The sequence below is a fragment of the Erythrolamprus reginae genome, chromosome 4, assembly GCF_031021105.1.
Source record: "Erythrolamprus reginae isolate rEryReg1 chromosome 4, rEryReg1.hap1, whole genome shotgun sequence".
NCBI lineage: Eukaryota > Metazoa > Chordata > Lepidosauria > Squamata > Dipsadidae > Erythrolamprus > Erythrolamprus reginae.
In genome coordinates, this window is record NC_091953.1 from 91,665,565 (window position 1) to 91,693,136 (window position 27,572).

Consider the following 27,572-nt stretch of genomic DNA (forward strand, 5'->3'; position numbering starts at 1 on the left):
TCAGAAAACATTTTTGTAATTGTGGAAGCTTAGGTTTTAGTCTGAATGGAAGTACAAAATGTGATGATTATAATATTTTTTTCCTTTCCGGCAAACATTTACAGAATTGTCTTAATGTTAAGAATTGTGACACTTTTTTCCAAATTATGATCTTTCAGAAAGTCTACTACAGTAATCATGTTCCTCCTCCCTGATTTGGCCTTCTGGAGAGCCTTTTCTACCCAAAATAAGCATCCATTTACTCATTAATGCCCAAACCCTATTTTCTATTAATTTAGGCTTTCTTCAAAAATACATTCACTTGAAAAAGCAGTGTGAACTCTTCCTTATATCTAAAACAGGCATAAACCTCATATGAATGTGTTACAGAATTATTTCAGGTACTATTTAATCAAGTTTTTAAAATAGTTCCAGATCTGGGTTAGCTTGTCATTAGAAATGCAAAGTTTGGATGTAATAGCTGGTAAACCTTTCTTTGGTAAATAGTTAATGTGTTTTTCAGAGGCAAATTACTTCCTTGAACAAAAGTCTCATAAAGTTATTTTAAAAATATCATTTGTTGTGTATACAGGATATCAGATTGTATAAATAAATAAATAAAATTAGTTCCAAGTGTGCAGCAGCTGCCAAAAAAGCCAATGCAATCCTAAACTGCATTAATAGGATAGAATCAAGATCACATGAAATATTAGTTCCACTTTACAAAGCTTCAGTAAAATCACACTTGGAATACTGCATGCAGTTTTGGTCACCACAATATAAAAAAGACATTGAGATACGGGAAGGAGTGTAGAGAACAGAAATAAAGATGATTAAGGGTCTCGAGGGTAAAAACCTATGAAGAATAGTCGCAGGAATTGGGTATGTCTGGTCTAGTGAAAAGAAGAACTAGGCCAGGGAAACATGAGAGCAGCATTCCAATATTTGAGGGTTATACAAAGATAATGGAATCAACTTATTTTCAGAAGCACCAGAAGGGACAACAAGAAATAATGGATGAAAATTAATCAAGCAGAGAAGCAACCTAGAACTGAGGAGGAATATCCTGACAACAATTAATTAATCAGTGGAATATATTGTCTCCAAAGGTTGTGAGTGTCCCATCACTGAAGAACGTTTTCTGTTGTATTTGTAATGTTTGTACTTTTAAGTAAAGGTGACCGCTGATTGGCTTAGATGCGGCCAAGGGAAGCCTTGGCGTGAAAGTTTAAAAAAGAGGAACTCACAGCTTTTTCCCCGCGCTAGCAAGGTATATAAGGTGCGGCTTTAGCCGGTAGCTCGCAGTCACTTCCTACCTGCGAGCTGGTCACTTCAACTGTTTCTGATTGCCAAAAAAGAGCTGTTAACCTTCCTCGGCCTCCAGCTTCTGATTTAACAGTATTGACTCCTGGTAGCTGCCTGGGCAAGTTCCTGTAGTGTAGCAAGACAGCCACTTTTTCTATTGTATTGACTCATGGTAGTTGCCTGGGCAAGTTCCTGTAGTGTCCTTTGCAACATTTTAGAAGCAATTTGCCATTCCTTCCTTTCACACGGTTGAGAGAGAGGAATAGCCCCAAAATCACCTAGCTGTCTTATAAAGACAGCTAGGTGATTTTGGGGCTGTTGCATTTGATCTATGGGAACATAACGTGGGATTACAACTCATGATCTTATTATTTTTAGCCTTATGTTTTAACCACTAAACCAAATTGGCAGTTAGTCAGCCAGTTACCGTATCAAACTCTAGTTAAAAATAAACCAAAAATGTTTAGAAGGCTCAGTTAACTATACACATCAGCCAGTGACCCTGCTTTCCCTGCCAACAATCTCAGTCAGAAAAACCAAAGGTGAATACAGTATTTGGTTTTTAAACTTCTTGCCAATGAATGAAGTATGCTCTCCCCAGAGATCTGTGTCAGTTTTAAAGTTTTAGAGTAGTGTCATTAAATCACAGCCTATAAAGCAATCCAGGGTGGAGAAAGTGATTTTAAAACAGAACAGAAGGAAGTCCTGAAATCTCCTCCAGTTCTGCCTTTGCTTGCACCAAATGAAGCTGCTTAACAGGTTCAGTGGAGGAAATGCCAGGTAAGAGAAGCCGTAAGCAAGTTTGCTTCTGATACTTACTTCTGAAAATGAACTTTCTTTTTACCACAGGACATACTGCTTGGTATACTGCTAGATTCTTTAGTTGCTTTTCCTAACTGTTTTTGCAATTATGTCTATGAATTTTATTTTCATATGATGGTGGCTATGAGTGTCCTTGTAAATAATTACTGCAGATTGGTCTGATAATTAACTTTCTAAGGCTTTTATATTCACTCACCTAGCCATAAATCCAGCTCAAAGTACTTTACATTTTCATAAATCAGAGATAGGATTATGTTGGAATCTGAGAAAAATGGGCAGTTTTTCAACAGTCTGAGAAACCAATTGGGGATGAGACCTAAGACTGAAAAGCTGAATTCTTCTTAAACATTTTATTTAATTCAACTTCTATGCCACCCAATCCCAATGGGACTCAGGGCAGCTTTGTGACTCAGGGCGGCTTTGATTTTATACCAAAAATGTTATGTTTAGGATTAGTTTGTGATTGAATAGACAATGTTATCTCAGTGTTATCTCTTTGACTACCACAGACCAAATTCTGGTGCAATTTGTTTATTTGCATAGCAACAATGTTATACAAATGATTGAGTAAGAAAATACTGTGGTCCTAATACTGCTGCAAATTATATAAAAATAAGGTCTGATGTCAATTTTCTTTGAGTTAGTCAGGGAGCAGTGCAGCAATTCTGTAAGAAAAAATAAATGTGTTACAATGAATGTTTTAATTGTATTAAATATGAAGTATAGGAAATGTTGTTTGAGAAATATTTAAGTCTGTAATAAAAAAAATGGAAGGAAGATGGGGTAATCATTTGTTCTCCCGATTCTCTCCCAGAAATCTAAGTACTGTATTTGTTGCTGCTACTTTCTTCCCCTTCTCCATATTTTTTTTAATTATAAAGTTTTATTTATAAACATATATACACATAACACACAAAACAAAAACATTTAAAAATATTGGACATTTGTTTAGCAAATCTGTGTTACAATTCTTATTGTGCTCACACTCTATTACACAACTATTTTTACATATTTATTGTAAACCGGTTTTTATACAATAATCTTATTTTATATATCTAATCTTATATCTATTTTCCATTCTAATGCCATTTTTCCCTTTCCCCCCCTCATTTTCATGACTATCAATTCTTCCATAGTCCAGATTTAAAATTTTATTACTACATTTAATGCTATTTTTATTCAGTTTAGACATTTCATTTTAAACAGCCTGCTTTAAGTTGGCTTTTTAAATAAGAACAAATCCTTTTTGTAATGTATATTACTTTTCTAATATAATTCTAAAACAATTAGAATCAAGTGTTTATGAGATGTAATATATGGTTGTGAATGAGCTGGCTGATTGATATTATTATTATTATTATTATTATTATTATTATTATTATTATTATTATGTCAGTACAACACAGCAAACGAGATCACTATCTATCTATCTATCTATCTATCTATCTATCTATCTATCTATCTATCTATCTATCTATCTATCTATCTATCTATCTATCTATTAGATTTGTATGCCACCCCTCTCCGAAGACAATGCTGGATTTCGTATTTCATCACCAGTCGGGCGCTTCCCAAGCACCTAGGACTGCGTGATGTAGGTGTGAATTATGTTTGCCAATCCCAGTAAAGCAGCCTTTTGCAATTGACATGTGGAGATTTTGTCAATTCCGATGGTTTTCAAATGTCCGCTGAGATGCGCCCAGCGTGCCAAGTACCACTGGGACCATTTTCACGGGCTTATGTCAAAGTCGTTGCAGCTCGATTTTTAGATCTTCGTATTTCACTAATTTCTCCAGCTGCTTCTCCTCAATTCTGCTGTCTCCTGGGATTGCGATGTCGATGATCCATACATTCTTTTTCTCCATGATCACAATGTCTGGTGTGTTATGCTTCAGAATTCGGTCAGTCTGAAGTCGGAAGTCCCATAGTAGTTTTGCTTGCTCATTTTTGACCACTTTTTTGGGCTTATGATCCCACCAGTTCTTTGCCACTGGTAAATGGTAGTTCCGGCACAAGTTCCTGTGGATCATCTGTGCCACAGAATCATGTCTATGCTTGTAGTCAGTCTGTGTGATCTTTTTGCAGCAGCTGAGTATGTGATCGATTATTTCATCTGTTTCTTTACAGAGTCTGCACTTTGGATCGTCTGTTGATTTTTCAATTGTGGCTTTGACTGCATTTGTTCTAATGGCCTGTTCTTGTGCCGCCAGTATTAGTCCTTCTGTCTCCTTTTTGAGTGTTCCACTTGTAAGCCATGACCAGGTCTTTTCCTTATCCACTTTGCCTTCAATCTTCTCCAAGAACTGCCCATGCAATGCTTTGTTCCGCCAACTGTCCATACGGCATTGAGTTACAGTTTTTCTGTACTGGTCCTTAGTTTGCTTCACCTTGAGACGCTTCCTATTGTTGACCTCCAACAATGCTGACTCTTTCCTCCCCTTCACATAGTCAGCTAGTGCATGCTTCTCTTCTTCCACTGTCTGCTTCACTTGCAAAAGTCCTCTGCCGCCTATTTTCCTTGGTAAATACAGCCTGTCAACATCACTGCGGAGGTTTAGTGCATGATGGATCGTCATTAATTTTCTGGTTTTCCTATCCAGGTTGTCCAGCTCTGCTTGAGTCCAGTTCACTATGCCAGCTGTGTATCTAATGACAGGTATGGCCCAAGTATTTATAGCCTTGATAGTGTTGCCACCATTCAGTTTGCTCTTCAAAAATTCTCTGGTCCTCTGGATGTACCCTTTGCTGATCACAGTTTTCACATGGCCATGCTTGATATTATCCAGTTGCAAGATGCCCAAGTATCTGTAGGCTTCTGATGGTTTGACCATTTGGCATTTCAATGCCCTCACTTTCAGTGATTTTTTCCTTTTTCAGTGCCACTGTGGGACATTTATCCAGGCCAAACTCCATGCTGATGTCATTGCTGAAGATTCACACAGTGTTGGCTAGTGACTGTATCTCAGTTTCTGATTTTCTGTACAACTTCAGGTCATCCATATACAGCAGGTGTGCAATTTTTGGTGAATTCCTAGCAGTTTGGTAGCCTAGGTTTGTTTTCTGTAGGATGAGTGACAACAGGATTATAGCAATGATGAATAACAATGGGGACAAAGAATCCCCCTGGAAGATGCCCCTTCTGATGTTGACCAGTCCATAGCTTTCATTCCCAACAAAAAGCTCAGTCTTCCAATATTTCATCATCTTTTCTATGAATTTCCTGATGCTTTCATTGACTCCAATGACTTCCAGGCATTTTATGATCCAGCTGTGTGGCAATGAGTCAAAGGCTTTCTTGTAGTCAATCCAGGTCATGTATAGGCTTGTTTTCCTGTTCTTACAGTTCTCCGAAATCATTTTATCAATTAGGAGCTGGTCTGTCGTACCTCTGCTTCGTCTTTTATTGCCCTTTTGTTCCACTGGCATGATGTCATTTTCTTCTAGGTAGTCCCGAATTCTGTCAGCTATGATACCTGTCAGCAGTTTGAGCATGGTCGGCAAACATGTTATTGGCCTGTAGTTTCCTGGTATGGCTCCTTTCGCTGCATCTTTCTGTATTAAATATGTTCTGCCAGTTGTAAGCCATTCACTGATATTTCCTGTCTGCAGCATTTTGTTGAACAATTCGGCCATTTTTGTATGCAGGCTGGTCAGGTATTTCAGCCAAAAACCATGCAGCTGATCAGTGCCAGGGGATGTCCAGTTCTTTACCCTCTTCGCTCTTTCTGCAATCATTTCAGGTGTTATCTCCAGCTGCTGCATATTGCTCCCTGAGAATTCCTTCTCAAACTCCTTTATCCACCCAGCACTCCTGTTATAGTCCTTTTCAACCTCCCAGAGATCTATTATTATTATTATTACTATTATTATTATTATTATTACTATTATTATTATTATTATTATTATTATTATTATTATTATTATTATTTAATTATATTTGTATGCCGCCCCTCTCCAAGAACTCGGGGCGGCTCACAACAACATAAACAGTGTACAAATCCAATTTTAAAAATACAATTTAAAACCCTTATAATAAAATAAAATAATCACACAATCCAATCAAACCATACACCAACCTTGACAATTGGCGTGTGTGTTAGTTTTCCCATGCCTGGTGGCAAAGATGAGTTTTTAATAACTTACAAAAGGCGAGGAGGGTGGGGGCAGTCCTAGTCTCTGGGGGGAGTTGGTTCCAGAGGGCCAGGGCCGCCACAGAGAAGGCTCTTCCCCTGGGTCCCGACAGATGACATTGTTTAGTCAACAGGACCCGGAGAAGGCTAACTCTGTGGGACCTAATCGGCCGCTGGGATTTATGCAACAGAAGGCGGTCTCGGAGGTATTCTGGTCCAATGCCATGTAGGGCTTTATAGGTCATAACCAACACTTTGAATTGTGACCAGAAATTGATTGGCAGCCAGTGCAGGCCACGGAGTGTTGTTGAGACATGGGCATATATGGGGAGGCCCACGATTGCTCTTGTGGCCACGTTCTGCACAATCTAAAGTTTCCGAACACTCTTCAAAGGTAGCCCCATGTAGAGAGCGTTGTAGTAATTGAACCTTGAGGTGATGAGGGCATGAGTGACTGTGAGCAGTGACTCCCAGTCCAAAAAGGGCCACAACTGGTGCCCCAGGTGAACCTGGGTAAACGCCCTCCTCACCATAGCTGAAAGATGGTGCTTTAATGTTAGCTGTGGATCGAGGACAACACCCAAGTTGCGGACCCTCGCTGAGGGGGTCAATAGGGATGGATTTATTTAATTAGACCCGGCAGGCAGGAATCAAAGTAAAACAAACTTTATTTAGTAAACAGAAAGTAAAGTGTGCCAGGAGCGGCACTTTATAAACAGCCGGAACATGGCTGCACAGAGAAGAATATTAGATTGGAATGCTTGCTACGTAAGCAGGCAGATGTGACTATGTGGGATGTGATGTAAATATGGTTGTGATTAGAGGGAAGGCACACATTAACTCTTTAACTACTGAATGTCTCTGTTGGCTGGCAATTCTCAGCGTGACACCCCTTCTTTGGTAGTCATCAGGGACATTGGTTCACATAAGGCACATTTTCTCGGAGAGGTCAGCTGGCAGTGGTTTATTCAGCACGTCAGCAATCTGTTCATTTGTAGGCACATATTGTAGTTTCACGAATCCTTGTTGCACATACTTTCTTGCATTCTTATATCTTAAATTGATGTGCCGTGAACGGGCTCCCACATATTCAGCTTCAGCAATTAATTTTACTGAAGTATTGTCCTCCATAATAACAATTGGCTTCATTGGATCAGCCCAGATACTATTAATGAGAGCAGAAACATTGATTAAATCATTACAACAATCAGAAACACAAGCATATTCGGACTCAGTGGAGGAACAAGAAATAAATTTCTGCTTTCTAACTTTCCAATATATTGGACAACCATTCAAAAACATTATAAAACCAGAAGTACTTTGACGAGTTTCAATGTCACTCGCCCAATCGGAATCTGCATAGCAAATCAATTCAGGATACTTGTTGTGTTCTGGTTCCAGGAACAACTTCATGTCCATCGTGTGCTTCATGTATCTGAGCAATCTCTTTATGCATGTCCAATGAAATGTAGTTGCGTTGCCTACGTGTCGTGACAACAAATTCACACTAAGTGAAACGTCGGGTCTTGTCCAACTGCTAATGTATAACAGTGACCCAATGACTGAGCGTTTGGTCCTTAAACAAAGGATTGTTTTGGTATGTCAACTTGTAAAAGTCTGTCTGCATTGGAGACCGACATGGGCGTGCATCAGCCATGTTGCATTGTTGCAAAAGTTTATCAATCTTGTTTGCTTGTGAGAGGCTAAACCCCTTCTGAGTTTTCTGAATCTGAACTCCTAAGTAATCATGAATGTGTCCTAAGCTTTTCAGTGTAAAGTGTTTTTCTAAACCTTTTGCAAAAATCTCACTCATACGTTGATTTGGACCAATGTAAACAATATCATCAACATAAACAAGAACAATTTCATAAACATTACCTTGCCCTTTTGTAAACACGCATTTATCAGAGTCGGACTTAATAAAGACCATTGAATTCAGCTTGTCAATTAGACATCTATGCCACATTAAACCACATTGTTTCAATCCGTACAGACTCTTTTGCAGGCGCCAGACATGTCCTTCCTGGTCCTGGAATCCGGGTGCACCTTTCACGTAGATTTCTTCATCTAGATCAGCATTCAGATAGGCAGTTTCGACATCGAACTGGAAAACTTCTAAATTCAGGGCAGCGGCAGTTGTTAAGGCGATTTTGACACTTTCATTTCTGACAGTAGGTGAATAAGTATCGGTGTAATCATCTGGAAAAGTCTGAGAGAAGCCTTGTGCTACTAATCTTGCTTTGTATAGTTCCTCACCATTTGGCTTTCGCTTAATTCTGTAGACCCATCGTGTACCAATAACTCTCTTGTCTTCTGGAGGGTCAACATGTTTGTACACCTTAAGTTTCTTTAAACTGTCAAGTTCAGCTTGCATGGCATCATACCATTTTTCTTGTTCAGGTTCAGGTAAATGTCTTATTTGATAGAAATTATCAGGAGGAAGTAAAACATTGTTGCAAATAACAGGAAACAATTTTTGAGTTACTTGCGCTTGATATCTCTGAGGAGGAACTCCTTTTGTGGTTCTCCTGGAACGTCTTAGAACTGTGGTCCATTCATTTTGGTCATCTCCATCTTCATTTACATCGCTAGTAACATCATCTGCGACTGGTGAAGACTGTACATCAGGAACATCTGGAACATCAGGAACATCTGGAACATCAGGAACATCTGGAACAACTGGAACAACTGGAACAACTGGAACAACTGGAACAACTGGAACAACTGGAACAACTGGAACAACTGGAACAACTGGAACAACTGGAACAACTGGAACAACTGGAACAACTGGAACAACTGGAACAACTATCTGAGAGTCAAGTTGCGCTGTACCTTGGACATCTTTAGGAAAATAAACTGAAGTATCATTACTGTGTATTCTGGACCAATTTGTATGTTCCTCAAATTTTGCTGAATTGGAAATAACACCTCTGTAGTTAGAGTCAGTAAATTTGTAGTACTTGGAACTTTCATCAAAACCTATAAATCTCAGTCTTTCTGCCACTGGACCGCCCTTCTTTCTCTGGGCCAGTGGAATGTTAACCATGGCATACGAGCCAAAAATGTGAAGGTTTTGAATGTCGGGTTTCTTCCCACAGAACATGTAGTACGGAGTTTGTTTTAAAACACTGCTCCAAGTACGATTAACAAGGTACTTTGCATACCTTAGTGCTTCGCCCCAGTAGGAATTGTCGAGATCAGCATCTTCTAAGAGACAGCGATATGTAGTCTGTAAAACACCTTGGCATCTTTCAGAAATCCCGTTGTGCTGAGGAGTGTAAGGGGCTGAAGCTCGGTGCCGTATTCCTTTGCATCTCATCCAGTTCTGGAATCGCTGAGATATGAATTCTCCGCCACGATCACTTTGGATTCTTCTGATACGGACACCGAATTGATTGAAGACCTGTGCAGCAAAGTCTGTAAAGATCTGAAACGTCTCTGATTTCTGTTTCATAAGAAATACAAAACCATACCTAGAAAAACTATCAACAATTGTTAAGAAACACTTATTGTTACTCCTAGTAGGCCGAAATGGACTGACAATGTCGGTATGAACCAAATCGAAAATGCGTGAAGACAAACAAAGGGCATGCTTAGCAATGGGGGCAGCTTTTGATTTTGATTTGTTACAAAAAAAACAATCGAGGTAAATAGGACAATTACTATCGACTTTGAAACCGTTCACACACTCGGGCATCTTGGATAAGACATCGTATGAAGCATGGCCCAAATGACGATGCCAATGGTGGATGCACCTGGAATGAAAAGGTTTATTAGTTAGTACAGGTTTTGCATTTTCAACATTATGCGGAACATCTTGGGGTACATTGGCTTTATGAGCCTCTGATTTTATAGTAGCAGCAGGTTTTCTCTCTGGGCCTGCGTTTTCATGGTTTGGAACGCTCATACTTACATCTACCAGTGAACGAAAATTTGGCTTCAGGTAGAAAACACCACTAATCAGAATGGCATATGCGACAACAGTTCCATTTCTAATAATGTGGATATCATAGTTCAGGAGCATAGCTTTGTAGCCTGTCTTTGTTTAGGCGATGAAGGCTAAGTATGTTGCTTTCAGAGTCTGGAATGTAGAGAACGCGTGGAATCATCTGGTCCAGTTAATCTATGTAGATAGTTCCTTCTCCTTTGACTTGGGATAGGTGATTCGAGAATCCATACACCTGCTTTATGTCAGACTCATGTAATTCAGTAAAAAGTTCTCTTTGGTGAGTAATGTGAAAAGCAGCTCCGCTATCTAAAGTCCATAAATGTTTTGTGCTATACTCACAATTTGAATCAGGAACATTTTTTAGAAGCACGGTATTGATTGTAGAGTGTGATTCGCTTTCGGAATCTCGTTGAGCCGATCTGGAGTTACTAGGACTCCTGCGTTCCAAAATGACTTCATCTTCTTTTAATGGTGGTGAGGCAGAAAATTGCTCTTGAGTTGCAGTCAGTATCTGTCGCTGTAGTTGAGGATGTGGTGCCAACAATGGCTGAGCCGACTGAAGTGGAATTTGCGCCGGTTGCACGGGTGTAGCAGGAACTTGTGGCGGTTGTACTTGTGATAATTGCACCCCTTGACTTGGTTGGGGTACTTGTTGCGAAAATGTCTGTTGAGGTACAAACCTTTCTTTGTCTGCAGAGTAGAATTGTCCTGCTGAAGCTTCTTTATTTATTTGGAAATCTAAAAAGAAATCCTTTTGGCATAAATCAACATTTTTCTTCTGAACTTGAAGTGGTTGTACCTGTGAGAATTGCACCCCTTGACTTGGTTGGGGTACTTGTTGCGAAAATGTCTGTTGAGGTACAAACCTTTCTTTGTCTGCAGAATAGAATTGTTCTGCTGAAGCTTCTTTGTTCATTTGGAAATCTAAAAAGAAATCCTTGTGGCGCAAATCAACATTTTTCTGGCCATCTAAATTTTCTGGTGACCTGCATTGCTTAAAATGGTCACTGGATGACGTTTTTGAGCCTTCTGGCAATAAAACAACATTTTGGAAATGAGCCAGATTCTAAAAACCAAGTTGAACTGGGTATTTTCTCAATTTGGCCACTGGGTGGTGCTGCACCTAGTTCCTTGAGTGCTAAGGAATGCATGACCTCATCACTGCTTTTCAAAAGAACAGACTGTTTTTGGACAGATGCCATTTTCTTCTTTTGTTCTGGTAAACCACATATTTCTCCTTGGCAATACATTAATTACATGCTTGTTATCTCATCAAGTTTGAGCTGTTTTCTGATTAATTCGGTACAACAGAAATCAATCAGGTCCTTCTGAGGCTGTGTTAAATCATATGCTTTCTTGTCTAGTTGTAAATCTGATAAACATTTCTGCATTGCGTTAATCTCATGCCTTAAATCATCTGCTAAAATTTTTACAGTCTGCATATCAATAAGAAGGACTGACATTCTTGTGAAGCTTGCTCAAAATTCATTATTAACATCTGGTTCTCATTAACTTTGAGCTGTGGCAGAGCTCCAAAAATATTTGGCATACTTGCTTGCTGATAAGGTTTTGTAGTGGTTTCTGTACTGCATTTTAAATTAGCCTGCGTACTCAGCTCAAAATTCAAAACATTTGCTTTCATTTCAGAGTTGTCCAGGAACACATATGGTTTATAACATTCTGCTTTCAGTTTTGCCACTGAGTTAATATTGCTTGCATGATTTTTCAGAGAGCATTGTTTTTCACAGAGAAATGCTTTTTGCTTTGCAGAAGAGTTAGGAACATCAGAGACAGTTTGGCCGTCTTGCAAGCTATTAATTATAATAGGAATGTAATCGTTACTCACTCTTTGAAGCGCTTCTTTATCTGGAACCAGAGATAAGATTCTTTGAGAAGGAATTTCTTGTGCATTGGAAGCAGGCATAGCGTTCACTGGAGCAATAAATCTTTCTTTAGAACAGTCTGCATCTGCCGAGGTCTCCATGTTTGTAAATCTTTCTTGGCAGGCATTTCAGCCTGATTTAAAAATAAACGAACCATCCTCTGCTACCATGTTGAGGGATGGATTTATTTAATTAGACCCGGCAGGCAGGAATGAAAGTAAAACAAACTTTATTTAGTAAACAGAAAGTAAAGTGTGCCAGGAGCGGCACTTTATAAATAGCCGGAACATGGCTGCACAGAGAAGCATATTAGATTGGAATGCTTGCTACGTAAGCAGGCGGATGTGACTATGTGGGATGTGATGTAAATATGGGTGTGATTAGAGGGAAGGCACACATTAACTCTTTAACTACTGAATGTCTCTGTTGGCTGGCAATTCTCAGCGTGACATAATTCCCCCCCCCCCAGGATGATGGACAGACAGATGATATTGTCCTTGGGAGGCAATAGTGTCACTGTAGTTTGAAATGTCAGCAATCTGAGACTTATACCTAAGAAATTAAAACAGAAAAAGAAGAGAAGAAATTCAGCTTCTTCCCAAATAAAACATTTATTTATTCTAACAAGAAACTGGGTGAGTCAGATTTATATCAGTAGAAACTCTATTAATAGGAAACCAACTGGATATTGATGTGATTTTGTTTAACAGTTTTAATAATGTTTTATAGCCAAGTGGATATAAACCAGACATTTTGCATAAATGCTTTGCAAATCCTAATCACTACAGATGGTCTATAAAATTTACTGTGTTTTATATGGTTTGTAGCCACCAATAGACCAATAGTAAACTTCCAAGAAAGATCTTGGTATATTACTATTATTTATTTATATTTGTATGTCCTCAAGCACTCAACAAATAAAAATTCACAAATAAAAAAACATTAAAACCAAAGAAAAATAAAAATGAATAAAAATAAAGGATAGATGATGGCAAGGATGACCCCCCCAAAAAACGGAATGGAAACAAAATCTACACAATTCAAGGAAGTGAGGAATCCTTGCCAAAGGTTTGTCAATAAGATAGACCTTTTGAAACACTAGCAGAATGAGTGCCATCCAAATCTCAGGGGAAACATTTCAGGTAGTGCTAAAGATGAGATACATTTCTGGGGGCCTGACAGATGGCATTTTTAAATCAAAGCAGCTCAGAATGCACCAACCTTTCCAATTCAAATTGGCTAGGTAGATACTGTTCTGCCGGTGGGTCTCAACTGCCCGTAATTACAGGGTAATTAGTCCAGGAAGACACACGCCACACGATAAAAGGAAAAACAAAAAGTTTTTATAAACAGAAAAACAGAAACAGCTCCCTTTTTAAATGTCAAAGGGATTTTCTGATACACACAAGGCACAGGTTAAATGCAATCCAATTGCTTACCCAATAACTGGGAAATTGAGTCCAATTCTAAAGTCCAGGGAGTCCACACACACAATCCTGAAGAGCAAAAACCACGATCTTGTTGAAACAATGAATCAGATAAACTGCCATGAGGCTAAAACCCCAGGCTGCACCTTTATCTGTAGCACTAATTACAACAGCCCCACCCAACCACAGGCGGCCTCATTTTCTCTTGTAATAATCCTTCACTCTACGCATGCGTGGATCTGTCATTAATTCTTGTTCAGAATCCTGAGATGATACAGATGACTGATCTCCTCCTGGGCTGTCTGCCAAACTCCCCTCTTCCCTGTCACTCATGCTTCCTTGGTCAGACAAGACTTCGTCAGCAGATTCTACTGGGAGCAAAATAGGCCTGTGGCATGTGGATGTCTCCCCCACATCCACCTCCACATTTCTTGGCACAGGAGCTGGGCCAGAGCCAACCACAACAGATACTATGGGAGAGAGGCAGTTTTAGAAGATTTACAAACTGAGGCAGACACTTTCAAAAGGCTAACAAGTTTATTCAGCTCATGTAACAATTGCTAACAGTAAAACACTAGTTATCTCAAATAAACACCAAATCTAAAAATTTCAAAATGATTATGCAAAGTGAACATATCTCAGGTTGCACAATCAATATGTGGATCCTGTGGCTTTTGGAACCATGTTTTATAGATTCATTGATTCTCACACTGGTCATTTGGATGAAAGTAATGAATTTGGCCAAGATGGTAAAACTGATCATTTTAAGTCAAGAGAAGAATTTATCTAGTTTTGCTTCTGTAACCTATGATCTCTAACTCCCTCTTAGGGCAACCTGTAACATGTCAGCCAATTAGAAGTAGCATCCAGTTAAACATACAGACATACATTGTTGGTTTATATATTGCCAACCCAACTGTTTGGACAGAGTCCTAACATTATGAATTGCAAAGATTGCTCAGTGGTGGCAGATACTTTCAATATAATCTACCAAACCCACTGTGACTGTCCACGTGACTATGCAAGGACAGATGGGGAGGAAGCTAACCACCAAACTGCAAGAGAGCACAAGCAAGCGGTCAGACGAGAAGACCCAAACTCATTGGTAGTCTCACACTAGAATGAATAAGGACACATATTAATTCTGCAGTTACTAGGATTGCTGGACGAGCAGACACAAAAACAATAAGGGAAGGGATTAAAACCTGGGAAATAAACCCACCATCAGTCAACAAGAGTTCTGATTTACCATAAACCTATCAAGTACCAACCTGAAAACGCACTTATGTTGTCAGGCTTGGAGTCACGAGACCCCAGATTCTGCCCAGTAAATGTGTTGGATGTGATAGTATGCATGTGATTGTTCGATATTAAGGATTAGTTTTAAGATAATTTTTAAATTAACTATTCTATTAATAGGCTTAGAAATGTTTTATATATTGTATCTGTTTTATCGAATGTTGTAAGCCGCCCCGAGTCCACGGAGAGGGGCAGCATATAAGTCAAACAAACGAACGAACAAATAAATACTTAAAAGGGAAGGGCTGGACAGCACAAGCAAATGACAGCTCCTTACTTAAAAGCCAGCCATCAACACACCCCAATCAACATCTAAAAAGCTATATGCAACAGGCACTATAAATACCCCACATAGACAACAACAGAGACGTTCTCTGAAGATGGTCCAGTTTCCAATTAAGAAAGGTGGCAACTAAAAGTTGAAGAAACTACAACATTTCAATAAAACTTTGACATCAGAAGGTCTTTCATTCTGGATCGGATTGCATCAAAGAAATTCTCTACCTGTAACAATTGAAACATTTTTGAAAATTCTATTCTACTGGTAATATTGCTCTTATTTTTACAGTTGTTCTCCAACTGTTGTGCTTGTTTCCATCTTATTTTCCCCAACCTGGGTAACCGGCATGTCAAAACCTAACATTTTGATCCTAATGGCAGATGATCTTGGAATTGGTGATTTGGGATGCTTTGGAAATGATACTATCAGGTAAATGTTACCAAAAAAGTATTTTTTTAAAACTAGGTTTAAAAGATTTTTTAAAATACAGTTCAAGAATAATGCACTAATTTCTATTGTGGGATATTAAGAAGGCTACATTAAGTGACAGGAAAATATTGTCCATCAGGGCAAAATATCTAAGATGCCATATGAAGGATATATAATATATATACAGTTAGGACTACAATATGAATCATAGATGCCTGATACATGTCTCAGTGATATCACATGCACCATGATTATTATATAAGCATGCAGGTACCTAGGATACAAATAGATATTTCAATTTAGGAGACTGGTCTCTTGTATTACTATAGCAATAGCATAACAATAGCAATAGCATTTAGACTTATATACCACTTCATAATGCTTTTACAGCACTCTCTAAGTGATTTACAGAATCAGTATATTGCCCCCAACAATCTGGGTCCTCATTTTACCCACCTTGGAAGGATGGAAGGCTGAGTCAACCTTGAACCAGTGGTGAGATTTGAACTGCTGAACTACAGCTAGAAGTTAGCTGAAGTAGCCTGCAGTACTGCACTCTACCCACTGCACCATCTCGGCTCATTTCACCATGCCCGTTCACAAAAATAGAAGACACACAACAGAAGCCCTTTAAGCAAATCCATAGGTAATTCTTATAGCCAAATTTTAGCCACACAAAGCAAAAATTTTCATAAACAAATTTGACAGAAGAAAACATAGTAATTTTACTAAGTTATCCAATTATGCCTTTCCAGCAGACTTCAAAATGAGTATCAGTTTCATAAGGTATCAGATTCCCAGGTAGTCCCATTCATTTTTCCCTCCATCTGACTTGCAAAGCTAAAACAGCCACACAACCAGTGAAGGGTTGCCTGTCACCAGTGCTTGTGGAACGCTCCCGGTGGCAGGTGGGCGCATGCTCCCGGCATGATATTTGGCTTCCTACACATGCGCAGAAGTCAAATCTCACGTGAGGATGCTCACACTAGAGAGATTTTGCCAATTTCCGGCATTTTTTGCTTCTGTGAATGCGCAGAAGCAAAAAAAAAAAAGCCAAAAATCAGTGAAAATGGCTGCTGCTGCTTGGAGGGCAAGAGAGGGGGGCAGAAGAGCCCTCCATTGAGTGAGATCTGTTCTCTTCCTCCCCCGCCTGCACAGGTAAGAGACCTCCGGCTGCCCCCCGCCCACCTTTTGAAAGGTTCCCCTCTGCGTCCCCGCTGCTCACAAGAAAGACCTCCAGACGACCACGACCCCATTTTGCAAGGTTCCGCTCCATGTCCCTGCTGCCTGGTCTCTTTAAACTTTTTTTCCCTATCTTTGGGAGGAGGCCACAGCGCTTACTAGCTCCTTTGCCTCCTTCTTTCTGCCTCACTGACGCGGGGAGTATGACAGGCGGCTGGAGCTTGGTGTTGCCACTGTTGCTCCTGGCTGGTGCTCTAGGTTCTCAGGCATGCAATGAGATTCAGCTGTTGCGCATGTACAGCAACTGAAATTTCACATCAGAATCTCACTGGTTTTGTATGTGCACATCCGTCAGTCAGCTCCAGCTGTGCGCACAGCTCCATTTTTGCAACCATAACGGTGTCCCCCCCGCCCATTCTGGGAGCTGCCCACCCCTGCACACTACATCTTTGAGTTGAGGGAGAAAAAAGGAATTATATTTCTAACCCCTTTCTTTCTAAATACATGAGTCTTTATTGATTAGCCCTTGGGCCATATCAAAGTGTAAAGTTCCAGAAACAAATTATTACTAAAATTTTATAAGAGCAATTTAAAATGAAATTGGAATAAAATATGATTTTAAATGAAATTGCAATAAAACACAGTCTAAAATGAAATTGAATAAAATACAATAATTTAAGATATACCATATTTTTCAGAATATAAGACGCACCGGAGTATAAGATGCATTTTAGTTTTGGAGAAAGAAAATAGGGGGGGGGGCGGGGAATCTACATATCAGATATTCATCTGGCTAGCATTCTTTGTCTGCTCAGCTTCAGCACATTATTTTATCCCCTGGTTAGGGCTGAATAAAACTTTTTTTGGAGGGAGTAGCCATGAAAAAGCATGCAAAGACATAGGGGTAAAAAAAGGGTTATTTGAGGGGAGTAGCAATGAAAACACCCTTGCAAGCTGGGAAGATTGTTAGCACCTCATTAGGGCTGGGGGGGAAAACTTTGAAAAACTACATTCGGAGTATAAGACGCATCCAAATTTTTAGCCTCTTTTAGAGGAGGAAAAGATGCATCTTATACGTCAAAAAATATGGTAGATAACATATGATGAAATTATATTTTGGTATCACCCTTGCAATCTAACCCAATCAATCACACGTATGCAGATCTCAACCGTACCATTTTTTTAGGTACTGTGCTGTGTTAAATGTTATTTTCAAGTTCTGGCTGCACATAAGGTAAGTCGTTTTGATATGAGGATCCCAATGGGTCATTATTTTGGTATTTAGACCAAGGTACCTATCTCTCACACCCTTATATAAGGAACAATCAAATAGGATGTGAGCCAGGTCTTCTACCTCTGCCATTCCCCAAATACAGAGATGCTCATTGTAGGATATAGAATGGAATCTCCCATACCTGACCATTGTGTCAAGCTGTCTTGTTTCCTTTGTGTGGCAGAGAGACAGATATCAATCAAATGACTCCGCACACTCTTAACATATGCAACCCATATGCATGCAGGTGATTTATGAATATATGCGATGCATTTCATTCCATATGAGCCAAAGCAGCTCTATCTTGCAAAAATTCATATTCAGTGCAGTATTTGACACCATGGATATATATTAAGGGAGGCCTTTTCAGGAATGCTTATATGAAGTGGCTGATTATACTAACTGAAAGTACATTCCACAAATGTTTCCTTTACTGGTTGTGTCCTGGGTTAAAAGGCAGAAAGAGGAGTGTGGGATTTCACAGCCTGCCAATGTGATTCTTTGGAGAATGTGATTTATAACATGCCCAATGAGGAGGGGGGAAACAGGGTCATGAGGGCACGTAACTATGTGATCTCAGTTTATGACTGCATTAGAGTTTTGCCAGAATGTTGCTCATAATAAATTGTTATATTTCTTTAAAAGTTTGGTTCATGACTCATAAATTAATTAGGGTAACTTTCCGAAACTTCATACACAAAAGGTCATGTGACAGCAACGGGATGCCGCAGGTTTGACACCCATAGTCTGAACTAAAGAAAGAAGCATCAGAAACACCTGCCCAAAACACTGCTCCAACAAGAAATCAACAAAACTGTGGTCTCCTCCATTAACTTCTCCCCGGCCCCACAAGATATTAGGAATATCTATCAAATAAAAATTACCAAGTCTTCGGCTGAACAATTAAGAATGTGAAAAGATTTTGCTAATCCAGAAGCTCTGGGCACCATCTCATTTGAGATAGTGCTTTAGGCCTTATTCTGAAAAGAAGCATTAATGTTTTGCTTTGTTAGGATTCTTGAAGATAAGGCAGACAATTCTATTTGGGTATCATTTTCTCTCTCCTTTTTAGGACACCAAATATCGATCAGCTGGCAAAAGAAGGGCTAAAACTTACTCAGCATATTAGTGCAGCATCTCTTTGTACTCCAAGCAGATCTGCTTTCCTCACTGGTAGATATCCCATCAGATCAGGTTGGTAGATTTTTGTGAAAATAGCAGACAAGAAGGTTGCTTAGCTATGGATATGCTACTCTGTTATTGAGAACTAGATTATTTGAAAATAGTAGCCAGACCTTCATATTGCATATTAAATATATTTAATGTATAACAAATAAGGGTATATTTTTTTAAAATAAAGATTATCTCATAGAAAGAACTAGATGCCATTTAACATTAGATAAAGGAAATGTAGACTTAGTATCAATACACAAAGATTAAATGCTTATTTGTTTCATAATGGGCAACATATGAACAATGCTGAGTCCTAGCTGTACATCTATATTTTATTTGTATCCCAATTCTGTTACTTGTCAAGAAACACAGGCTTATGGCAGATCTTATTCATATACTATACTATACTTATTTGTTAGCTTTAAAGAAGATAGTGGACATTTTCTGAAGTGGTACAGGTTTCCTGCTTGAGCAGGGGGTTGGAAGACCTTCAACATCCCTGTACTATTCATGGTTCCTGTGTTAAAGTCAAGGTAAAGTCCCCAAAATCAGGCTGAGGTCTACTAGGGACTCATCGCTACATCCTCTATGTTAACATAATGGGGAGAAGCAGATTTAAGAGATCAATTTATATTGTAAATATTAATTATAAAGCCATAAAATAGAAGACTCATAATTTGGGGACATGCAGCTTCCATTTCTGAAATACATAGGAATTTACTTACTGCTTTGACTAAGTCCTATTAAATTTCTATAGAAAAAAAATACTAACACTAGGTTCAGAATCTTTTTGTGAATTCTCAAGATTTCATGAAAATAGTACATTTATCTCAAGAATATCTTCTTTCTTCTTTCATTAAAACATATATTTTGATTTTCTGCCACATTTTGTAGAAATTTGGCAATGCTGGTGTCTCCGCTGACTCATCAGGAAGGGGAGACGGAGGAACAGCATGAGGACCGCCAGGCCGCTTGGCAGGGGGAAGGAAGCACTGAGGGGCTCCTCCTTCTCGGAATGCAAATAAACCATGCCCCTTTTAAGACCCAGCCAATGGTGCCTTTCCCACCATCGCTTCTCTCCCGCACTTCTCTCCCGCCCCGGCTTTCACTTCACCCCACAGTTTCCCCATACAAATTTGGTGTTTATGGAGAAAAAAAATCTCTTTCTTTTTCTTCCTCCCTCCCTTTCCTCTTTCTTTCTCTATCCCCTCCCTCTTTTTTCCTCCCTTTTTATTTCTCTTGTTCTCTCTCTCTCTCACACACACACACTTTCATGATGCTCGGACCTGGTAGGGGGGAAACAAGCTGTTCTTTTTGTTGAAGAACTTCTGCAACAAGGTGGATGTGGGAGGCATTTGGGGAATGCGACGCTCTGTTCCAGCTGGAGAACAGCCTGTGCAAGCGATCGTCCTTTGTGCAGCTGGGACAGCCAGCTCAGTTCCTCAAACCCGACTCCATTCAGTGTGACAGTCATATGTCAAAAATTAATCATTTTCAGCAGTCGCGGCTGAAGAAAACAGAAGGGAGTGGGGAGGAGGAGGAAGGCGGGGCATTGCACGGGTTTCTCTGGCCATGGATTGGCTGGCCGGCCTGACCCACGTGGGACTAAACCCATATCCCTGCTTGACTCGGTGAAATGGCATCCCTGGGATGTTTTGGTGAGGAGAGAGAAACCGAGGGAGGGAAGCGTGTTAGATAAATTCATTCAGATTTCCAAAAAATCAGGACTTTTTTAAAAAACCACAGGACGTGGGACAAATTGGCAAAAAGGGGGACTGTCCCACAAAAAGCAGGACGTCTGGTCACCTTAATTTAAAATGGATTGTAAGGTGATTTTTTTTTTGCCTCTGGAGAACACTACACAATTCATATGGCAGTGATGTATAGTATTCTTCCCTATTCAGAATTGATACTTGCGCTCTCTCAGGCTGCCTTGGTTTGGTCACCAATGTTTGGTCTCCTGCCTTTTTCCAGAGCCTCTTTGCCAACTGACCTGCCCAATCACCACCTGATTGATTGCCAGGATTGATTCAACTCATCTGGCTGGCTAGACAGGTGTCCCCTTCTTCCCTCACCATTCCATGTGCATCTTCTTGAAGATGTATAATCAGAGGAGGAGAACAACCAACCCAAACAGAAGAAGCATACAGATCTTCAGTCAGGGGTATATGATAATGGCATTCACACAAGTTCCATCTTCCTTTGCCACTCAACTCTATTAATTGTATTTCTTAGCCTTTCTTTGTGGAACAAAACTAAGTCCTACTGTCAACTTTTGCTTATTAGCTGACTATAACAAAGGATTTGGAAGTCTTGTCTGCCTCAGTGCATTTGTGATGGAATTATACAGAAGCATAGCTTCCTGTAACCTGTCACATTGCTATTACCAATACTACACTCACCAAAGCTTTCCTGCTTTATTTCCAGTGATTAGAAATGTTACAGAGTTTCTGAAGGCTAGAATATATATTCAGTTTGATGGTCTTTGCTAAAGTTTGCAAAACTGTTTTCACTCTGCTTCAGGGTTTTTTTTAAACCCTTCCTCCAACGTGAATTGTTTTTCCAATTCTGAGAAGGACAAAGAGGGCATTCATTTATTCCTCTGTTAATATTTTAGGCATGGCAGCTACAACTGAGAGGCGTGTCAAGGCTGGGCCAGGTACTACAGGAGGGCTGCCTACAAATGAAACTACATTTGCTACCTTATTACAGCAGCAAGGCTACACTACTGGCATGATAGGTAATGTGAGTTTTTGTCCATAATGACAAGTATCATAGTTCAGATTTTAATTCCTTTCCCCAAGTTTCCCAGATGAAAGAATAACCTTTCAGGATGGAAGACGCTGTATTTATTTGGACCGTTACAGCTTTTACTCTTCATATTTGAAAGCAGGAATGGGCTGATTGCTTCCCACCAGGAAAGCAGTGGGGTAGGGAAAATGGAGCTCTACCCCAGAGCACCCAATTTGCACTGAAAGATGTTGAAAGAAAATGCAGGACAGCCTGCATAAGCCATGGCTAAAGTGTGGTAATAAAAACTTCTGTAGCCCTTTGCTGTTTGAAAGTATAAAAACCTACACTCCATATTCCTATTCGAAACTTTAAAACAAAAAAGTTTACATATTTTAGGTTGATCAGGACAAAGTAACATACATTTTATGGACCCCAAAGCAAAATGCATAATAAAACTAACTACTTTAAGGATAATATCTTATCATCTCATCTCTTCATTCCTAGCAGCAAGACTATAATTGTAACAGAATACAAGACTGGTTATTTTGTAGTATCCAGATTGCTGCAAAAAAAAAAAAACCCAGCTCATTTGCTGGTGTAATGCTAGGTTGTTTCTGTGTTTTCAAGAGTTAAAAAGTCAGGATTTATGGTTTCTATCTTTTAAATAATTCATTTCTAACTGGGAACAAAATTGGGCATATTCACTGGGGGGGAAACCCATGGAACTCAGTAAGATTTCTACTTGGCTTTGAACTGAATGGCTGGAGACCCGGGATCTCAGTTAACCCTGCTGTTAGGTTCGCATTTACTGTATACACTTGTACTGTTTTGGGTGTAATGAAAGTGTGGCAAAAAGTAAGCAAAATGGAAAAAAACCACACTCATAGTAAAAAACCCTCAAATGAGGAAAAGTCAATTAATCACAAGTTTCAGATCCGCATGACAAATAATCTACAGTGTCTCAAATTTCATTTCGGGTCATATAGACCCAAGCATAGGAGCAGGGTTAAGGTTGCTGGGCTCATTCAGAATTGGCTCTATTAGCTGTAAGTGGCAGAAATGACATTTCTACAAATGTTCTCTACTTCACTATTTTTTTTCCACTGTGACCTTTTTTCAATGTGTCCTTTCTGGTAAATGGTTATCAAATTGATTATTAGTCCTTGTACATAAATGTTGAATCTATTTTTGCTGAGCTGTTAAAAATCATTTCTGTGTTTCTATTTTCAGGAAAATGGCATCAGGGTTTGAACTGTGAATCCCACAATGACCACTGTCACCATCCCTTAAACAATGGCTTTGATTATTTCTATGGTGATCCTTTCAGTCTTGTGAACGATTGTCTGAGTTGGGAATATTCAGAGCTTGAACCAGGAAATAATAATCCATATTATGTTCAAATAGTTGCTGTTTTGCTGTCAACTCTTCTGGTTGGAAAGATTATTGGTTTGGTTTCTTTGAAATGGAAAATAGTTTTTATCATTATGTTGTGTGGCATTCTCTATATTACCTACACTTTTGTGCATTATTTATTTCTAAAATTCTGGAACTGTCTGATATTCAGAAATCATGAAATTGTTCAACAACCTTTGAAACTAGAAGATGCGGCTTTTAGGGTAGTGAAGGAAGCTGTCTCATTTATTGAAAGGTAACTAATATGCAACTTCAGTAGACTATTCCCACAAACTGAACATATGCTTGATTCCATCCATCCATCCATTAATTTGTTTGTTCATTCATTCATTCATTCGTTCGTTCGTTCGTTCGTTCGTTCGTTTGTTCATTCAATATATCAGTTTGCCTATCTCAAAAAAGTGATTCGTAGAATCAATTAAGAAACTGCAATCACAACTTACAAACACAATACTAAAGATTAAATACATATAACAGGTAAGGAAAAATATCACAATCCATAGATGTTAAATATAACCAGAAATGTGATTATTCACATACTTGGGACCGCAGGCCCAGGCATATAACTAGGTCTCCAGGAGTAATGAATGGCCCAAAGTAATGAATGTTTTTGAGGGGTTTATATTATTTTATGCTGTTTATATTGTTTGTGCACCACCCAGAGTCCAAAAGGAGTTTGGCGGCTTATAAATTTAATAAATTACAAATTACAATTACAATTAAAGGTGACAACCAGCACCTTGAATTTCACCATAAAGATATTATTTTCTTTGTTCCATCTGGAAGAAAATTTAGAATGTGTCCTGTAGATGAACCTGTAGATATCTTGCCACAAGTACTATATCCCTTGTATTTCAATTCAGGATCACAAATATCCATATTAAATAATCCACACTACCCAATCTATCTAATGTTGTTTTGGCAATTATTCTTTATAAAATGACACTGCTACCCAAAAACAATAATGGAAGCAGTGGTCTTAGATCCTCTGGTTTGTTTTTATGCACTAACACCTATGAATTGTATTGTTTTTTCTTTCATCATTTGTTTCTTTATGTCCCCTCTAGTTTCAGCCTATAGAAGTATAGCTCTCCACTGGAGAAGAGCTAATAAAACCTGATACATACAGGGGTGTTACCCATTAATTCCACTTGGCTAAATAGCATTTAGGTAGTCCTTGACTTACAACCATTCATTTAGCGACCATTCAATGTTACAGGGCACTGAAAAAGTGACTTATGACCAATTTTTACACTTATTACTGTTGTAGCATCCCTATGGTTATACAATCAAATTTCAGACACTTGGCAATTGGCTCATATTTATGCTGGTTGCAATGTCCCAGGGTCATGTGATAAACTTGTGACAAACAAAATCAATGGTAAAATGAGATTAACATAATTGTGTTATTAATTTAACAACTGCAATGATTCACTTAACAGCTGAGGCAAAGAAGGGCAAAATAAATAAATAAATATGAGCCAAATATGAACCAAAATTCACTTAACAACTGTCTTGCTTAGCAATGAAAATTTTGGGCTCAATTGTGGTCATACATTGAGGATTACCTCTATCTTTAACTGAAACTGTGAGGTCATTTATTTTATCTTTTTTTCCCCCCAGAAACAAAAAAAGGCCATTCCTTCTTTTTGTTTCGTTCTTACATGTCCACACACCATGTTACAGCTCTAGTCTGTTCCATGGAACAAGCAAGCATGGTTTATATGGAGACAATGTCGAGGAGATGGATTGGATGGTTGGTGAGTAATTAAAATAGTTATCTTTCTTGGAAACATTTTCTTTTTATTGATCTTCAACATATTTACCATATCCAATTGCTTTGAATTTTGTACCTTATCCGCCAATAATTAGAGACAAAATACAGTAATACCTCATCTTACGAACTTAATTGGTTCCAGGACGAGGTTCGTAAGGTGAAAAGTTCGTAAGATGAAACAATGTTTCCCATAGGAATCAATGGAAAAGCCAATAATGCGTGCAAGCTGATTAGGAAAATCCAAAACATTAAGGCTTAAAAAAAAAAGCTGCCGGCAGACGAAGCTGAGGCGAATGGAGTGCGGGGAGGGAAACCCATGGAGATCCAGAGGGGAGAATGGGGCAGGACAGAGTGGAGAAAAACGGAGGAAACCCATGGAGATCCAGAGGGGAGAATGGTGCAAGACAGGGTGGGGAAAAATGGGGGAAACCCATGGAGATCCAGAGGGGAGAATGGGGCAGGACAGGGTGGGAAAAAATGGGAGGAACTCAAGTCTGGAGGTGGGGATCCCAGCGGCCGGCGGCAGGTTCGTAAGGTGAAAAAAGTTCGTAAGAAGAGGCAAAAAAATTCCGAACCCTGGGTTCGTATCTTGAAAAGTTCATATGACGAGGGGTTCGTATCATGAGGTACCACTGTATATAATTACTCTTTCATACATGATTTTTAAGACAAAGTGTTTTTGTACAATCTTCCATATATACTCACAAAGTTATTTACTGTCAAGGAAAGAAAGAGAAATATTGCTAAATCTTGTTTTTGCAAAACAAATAAGAGGAGAAATGGCAGGAAATGCTTCATGTTCTTTGGTTTATTGATATGGGACTGTATATTGCATTTATCATACTTACGAAAGAAATACAGCAGATCCAGTTAATTGCCCTTCTATTTTCTCTACATTACAAAGTTGACCGCATACCAAATCTTTGTGCTGATATTACAGGAATAGATAAAGGAGAAAAGCTACTACCTGAAGAACAGGCAGAATTTGAACAATAGGATCAATTATAGATCAGCCCAACTGAGTAATGCCAATATTCGCAAAGACTTCTCCTATGTCAGTGATGGCTAACCTATGACATGTGTGCCACAAGTGGTGCACGGAGGCATATCTGCTGGCAAATGAGCCATTGCCTTAGCTCAGCTCTAGCATGCATGGGTACACCGGCCAGCTGATTTTCAGCTTGCACAAAGGCTCTAGAAGGGTGTTTTCAGCTTCCAAAGAGCCACCAAGGGGCGAGGAGGGAATTTTTGCTCTCCCCAGGCTTTATTGAACAAATGAATCGTCAGCGTCTCTATCTTCTAAGATTGTAAACAAATACCTAGTACTTTTCTATATGGGGTGATGGTTCAGGTAAAATGAGGCATCCATAAAGACCATTTGAGAAAAATGTTGAGAATTGTTCTTGCAGGGTGGGATATGCTGAAGGAATATGACATATCTTCTGTTTTCTCATTATCCCACTTCTTGAGATCTCTTGGAGTTGCCAAGATGTCACAGAAAACTTTGTTTGTTTGTTTGTTTGATATTGGCCATTATAATGAAGCCAAATTTTGCATAATGGTCTGTGAAATCAGAGATGAAAAAGGTTTCACTGTCTTGATGGCAGTTTCCCTAATTTCTTTAACTATGCAACAGATAAGACTGAAGGTTATATCATGTTTATTTAAATGTGAACATACAACAGATATGTTTATGATCTGGTAATAAAGCTAACATGTGATACAAATGACAAATTATTTTTGTTTGTAGATAAATTTCTCAATGGGAAAAAGAGTTAGATATAAGGGTTAAAAATGGAACCATTATAAGTATTTATTGGCAATTGTTCCTCACTCGTTTTTTTCTTAACTACAATGAAAGAAATCCTTTGCAAGCATAAGACACTTTAATACCCTCCATAGTTATTTTGAACTAATGAAAGCCAAAAATCTTGGTACATGCAATAGATAAATTTATTAATTCTTTGTATTTGTTCAGATATTAATGTTATTGCTTAATCTCCTGTTTGGCAATAAACTGCATTTGCTTAAATTCTACAGGAAACATTCTTGCTGCTCTCAACAAAGAGGGATTGAAGAATGACACATTTACATACTTTACTTCAGACAATGGCGGAAAAATAGAAGTTTTTCAATGGGGTGAACGGATGGGTGGCTGGAATGGTAAATACAAAGGTGAGACTATGGGCTGCAGAACTTTCAGAACTGATTGATCAAGTATTATAAGTGAAAAATAGTTTTTAAAAAATCATTCAGAAGAAATTTTACAGTATTTTGACATTTGCCCGTAAAATATTATGTTCCATGAAGTAAAAGCAACTCCTCTTGACTCTACAGATAATCAAAATACAAAATACAAACTTGGAGGAAAAAAACTTGGAGGAAAAAAACTTGTAGATGACCCACACTCTGTCAAAGTCCTTGAAGTACTCACATCCAATGACCTAACCACTAGAGCCGACTGTAACAACATTGCCAAAAAAAAAAGCACTGAGTTGTAAATCTAATCTTATGTAGC

The 27,572-nt window shown here is 38.9% G+C and overlaps 1 protein-coding gene across 4 annotated transcripts in view; it reads left to right on the plus strand.

The window, feature by feature from the left end:
- Nucleotides 1-1,809: 1,809 nt before the first annotated feature.
- Nucleotides 1,810-27,572, plus strand: part of LOC139166807 (arylsulfatase D-like) — a 31,594-nt gene continuing 5,831 nt past the window's right edge. Inside the window, exons 1-7 of one of the 4 annotated variants that reach the window (XM_070750897.1) lie at nucleotides 1,810-1,826; nucleotides 15,363-15,503; nucleotides 19,031-19,152; nucleotides 21,749-21,871; nucleotides 23,095-23,512; nucleotides 24,901-25,037; nucleotides 27,095-27,229. In XM_070750897.1, the coding sequence (XP_070606998.1) occupies nucleotides 15,421-15,503; nucleotides 19,031-19,152; nucleotides 21,749-21,871; nucleotides 23,095-23,512; nucleotides 24,901-25,037; nucleotides 27,095-27,229 (1,018 nt within the window). In that variant the 5' untranslated portion in view covers nucleotides 1,810-1,826; nucleotides 15,363-15,420. Of the gene's footprint in view, nucleotides 1,827-1,851; nucleotides 2,065-15,362; nucleotides 15,504-19,030; nucleotides 19,153-21,115; nucleotides 21,296-21,748; nucleotides 21,872-23,094; nucleotides 23,513-24,900; nucleotides 25,038-27,094; nucleotides 27,230-27,572 lie in introns of those variants that run through there. The other 3 variants (XM_070750896.1, XM_070750898.1, XM_070750900.1) reach the window with 3 other exon arrangements.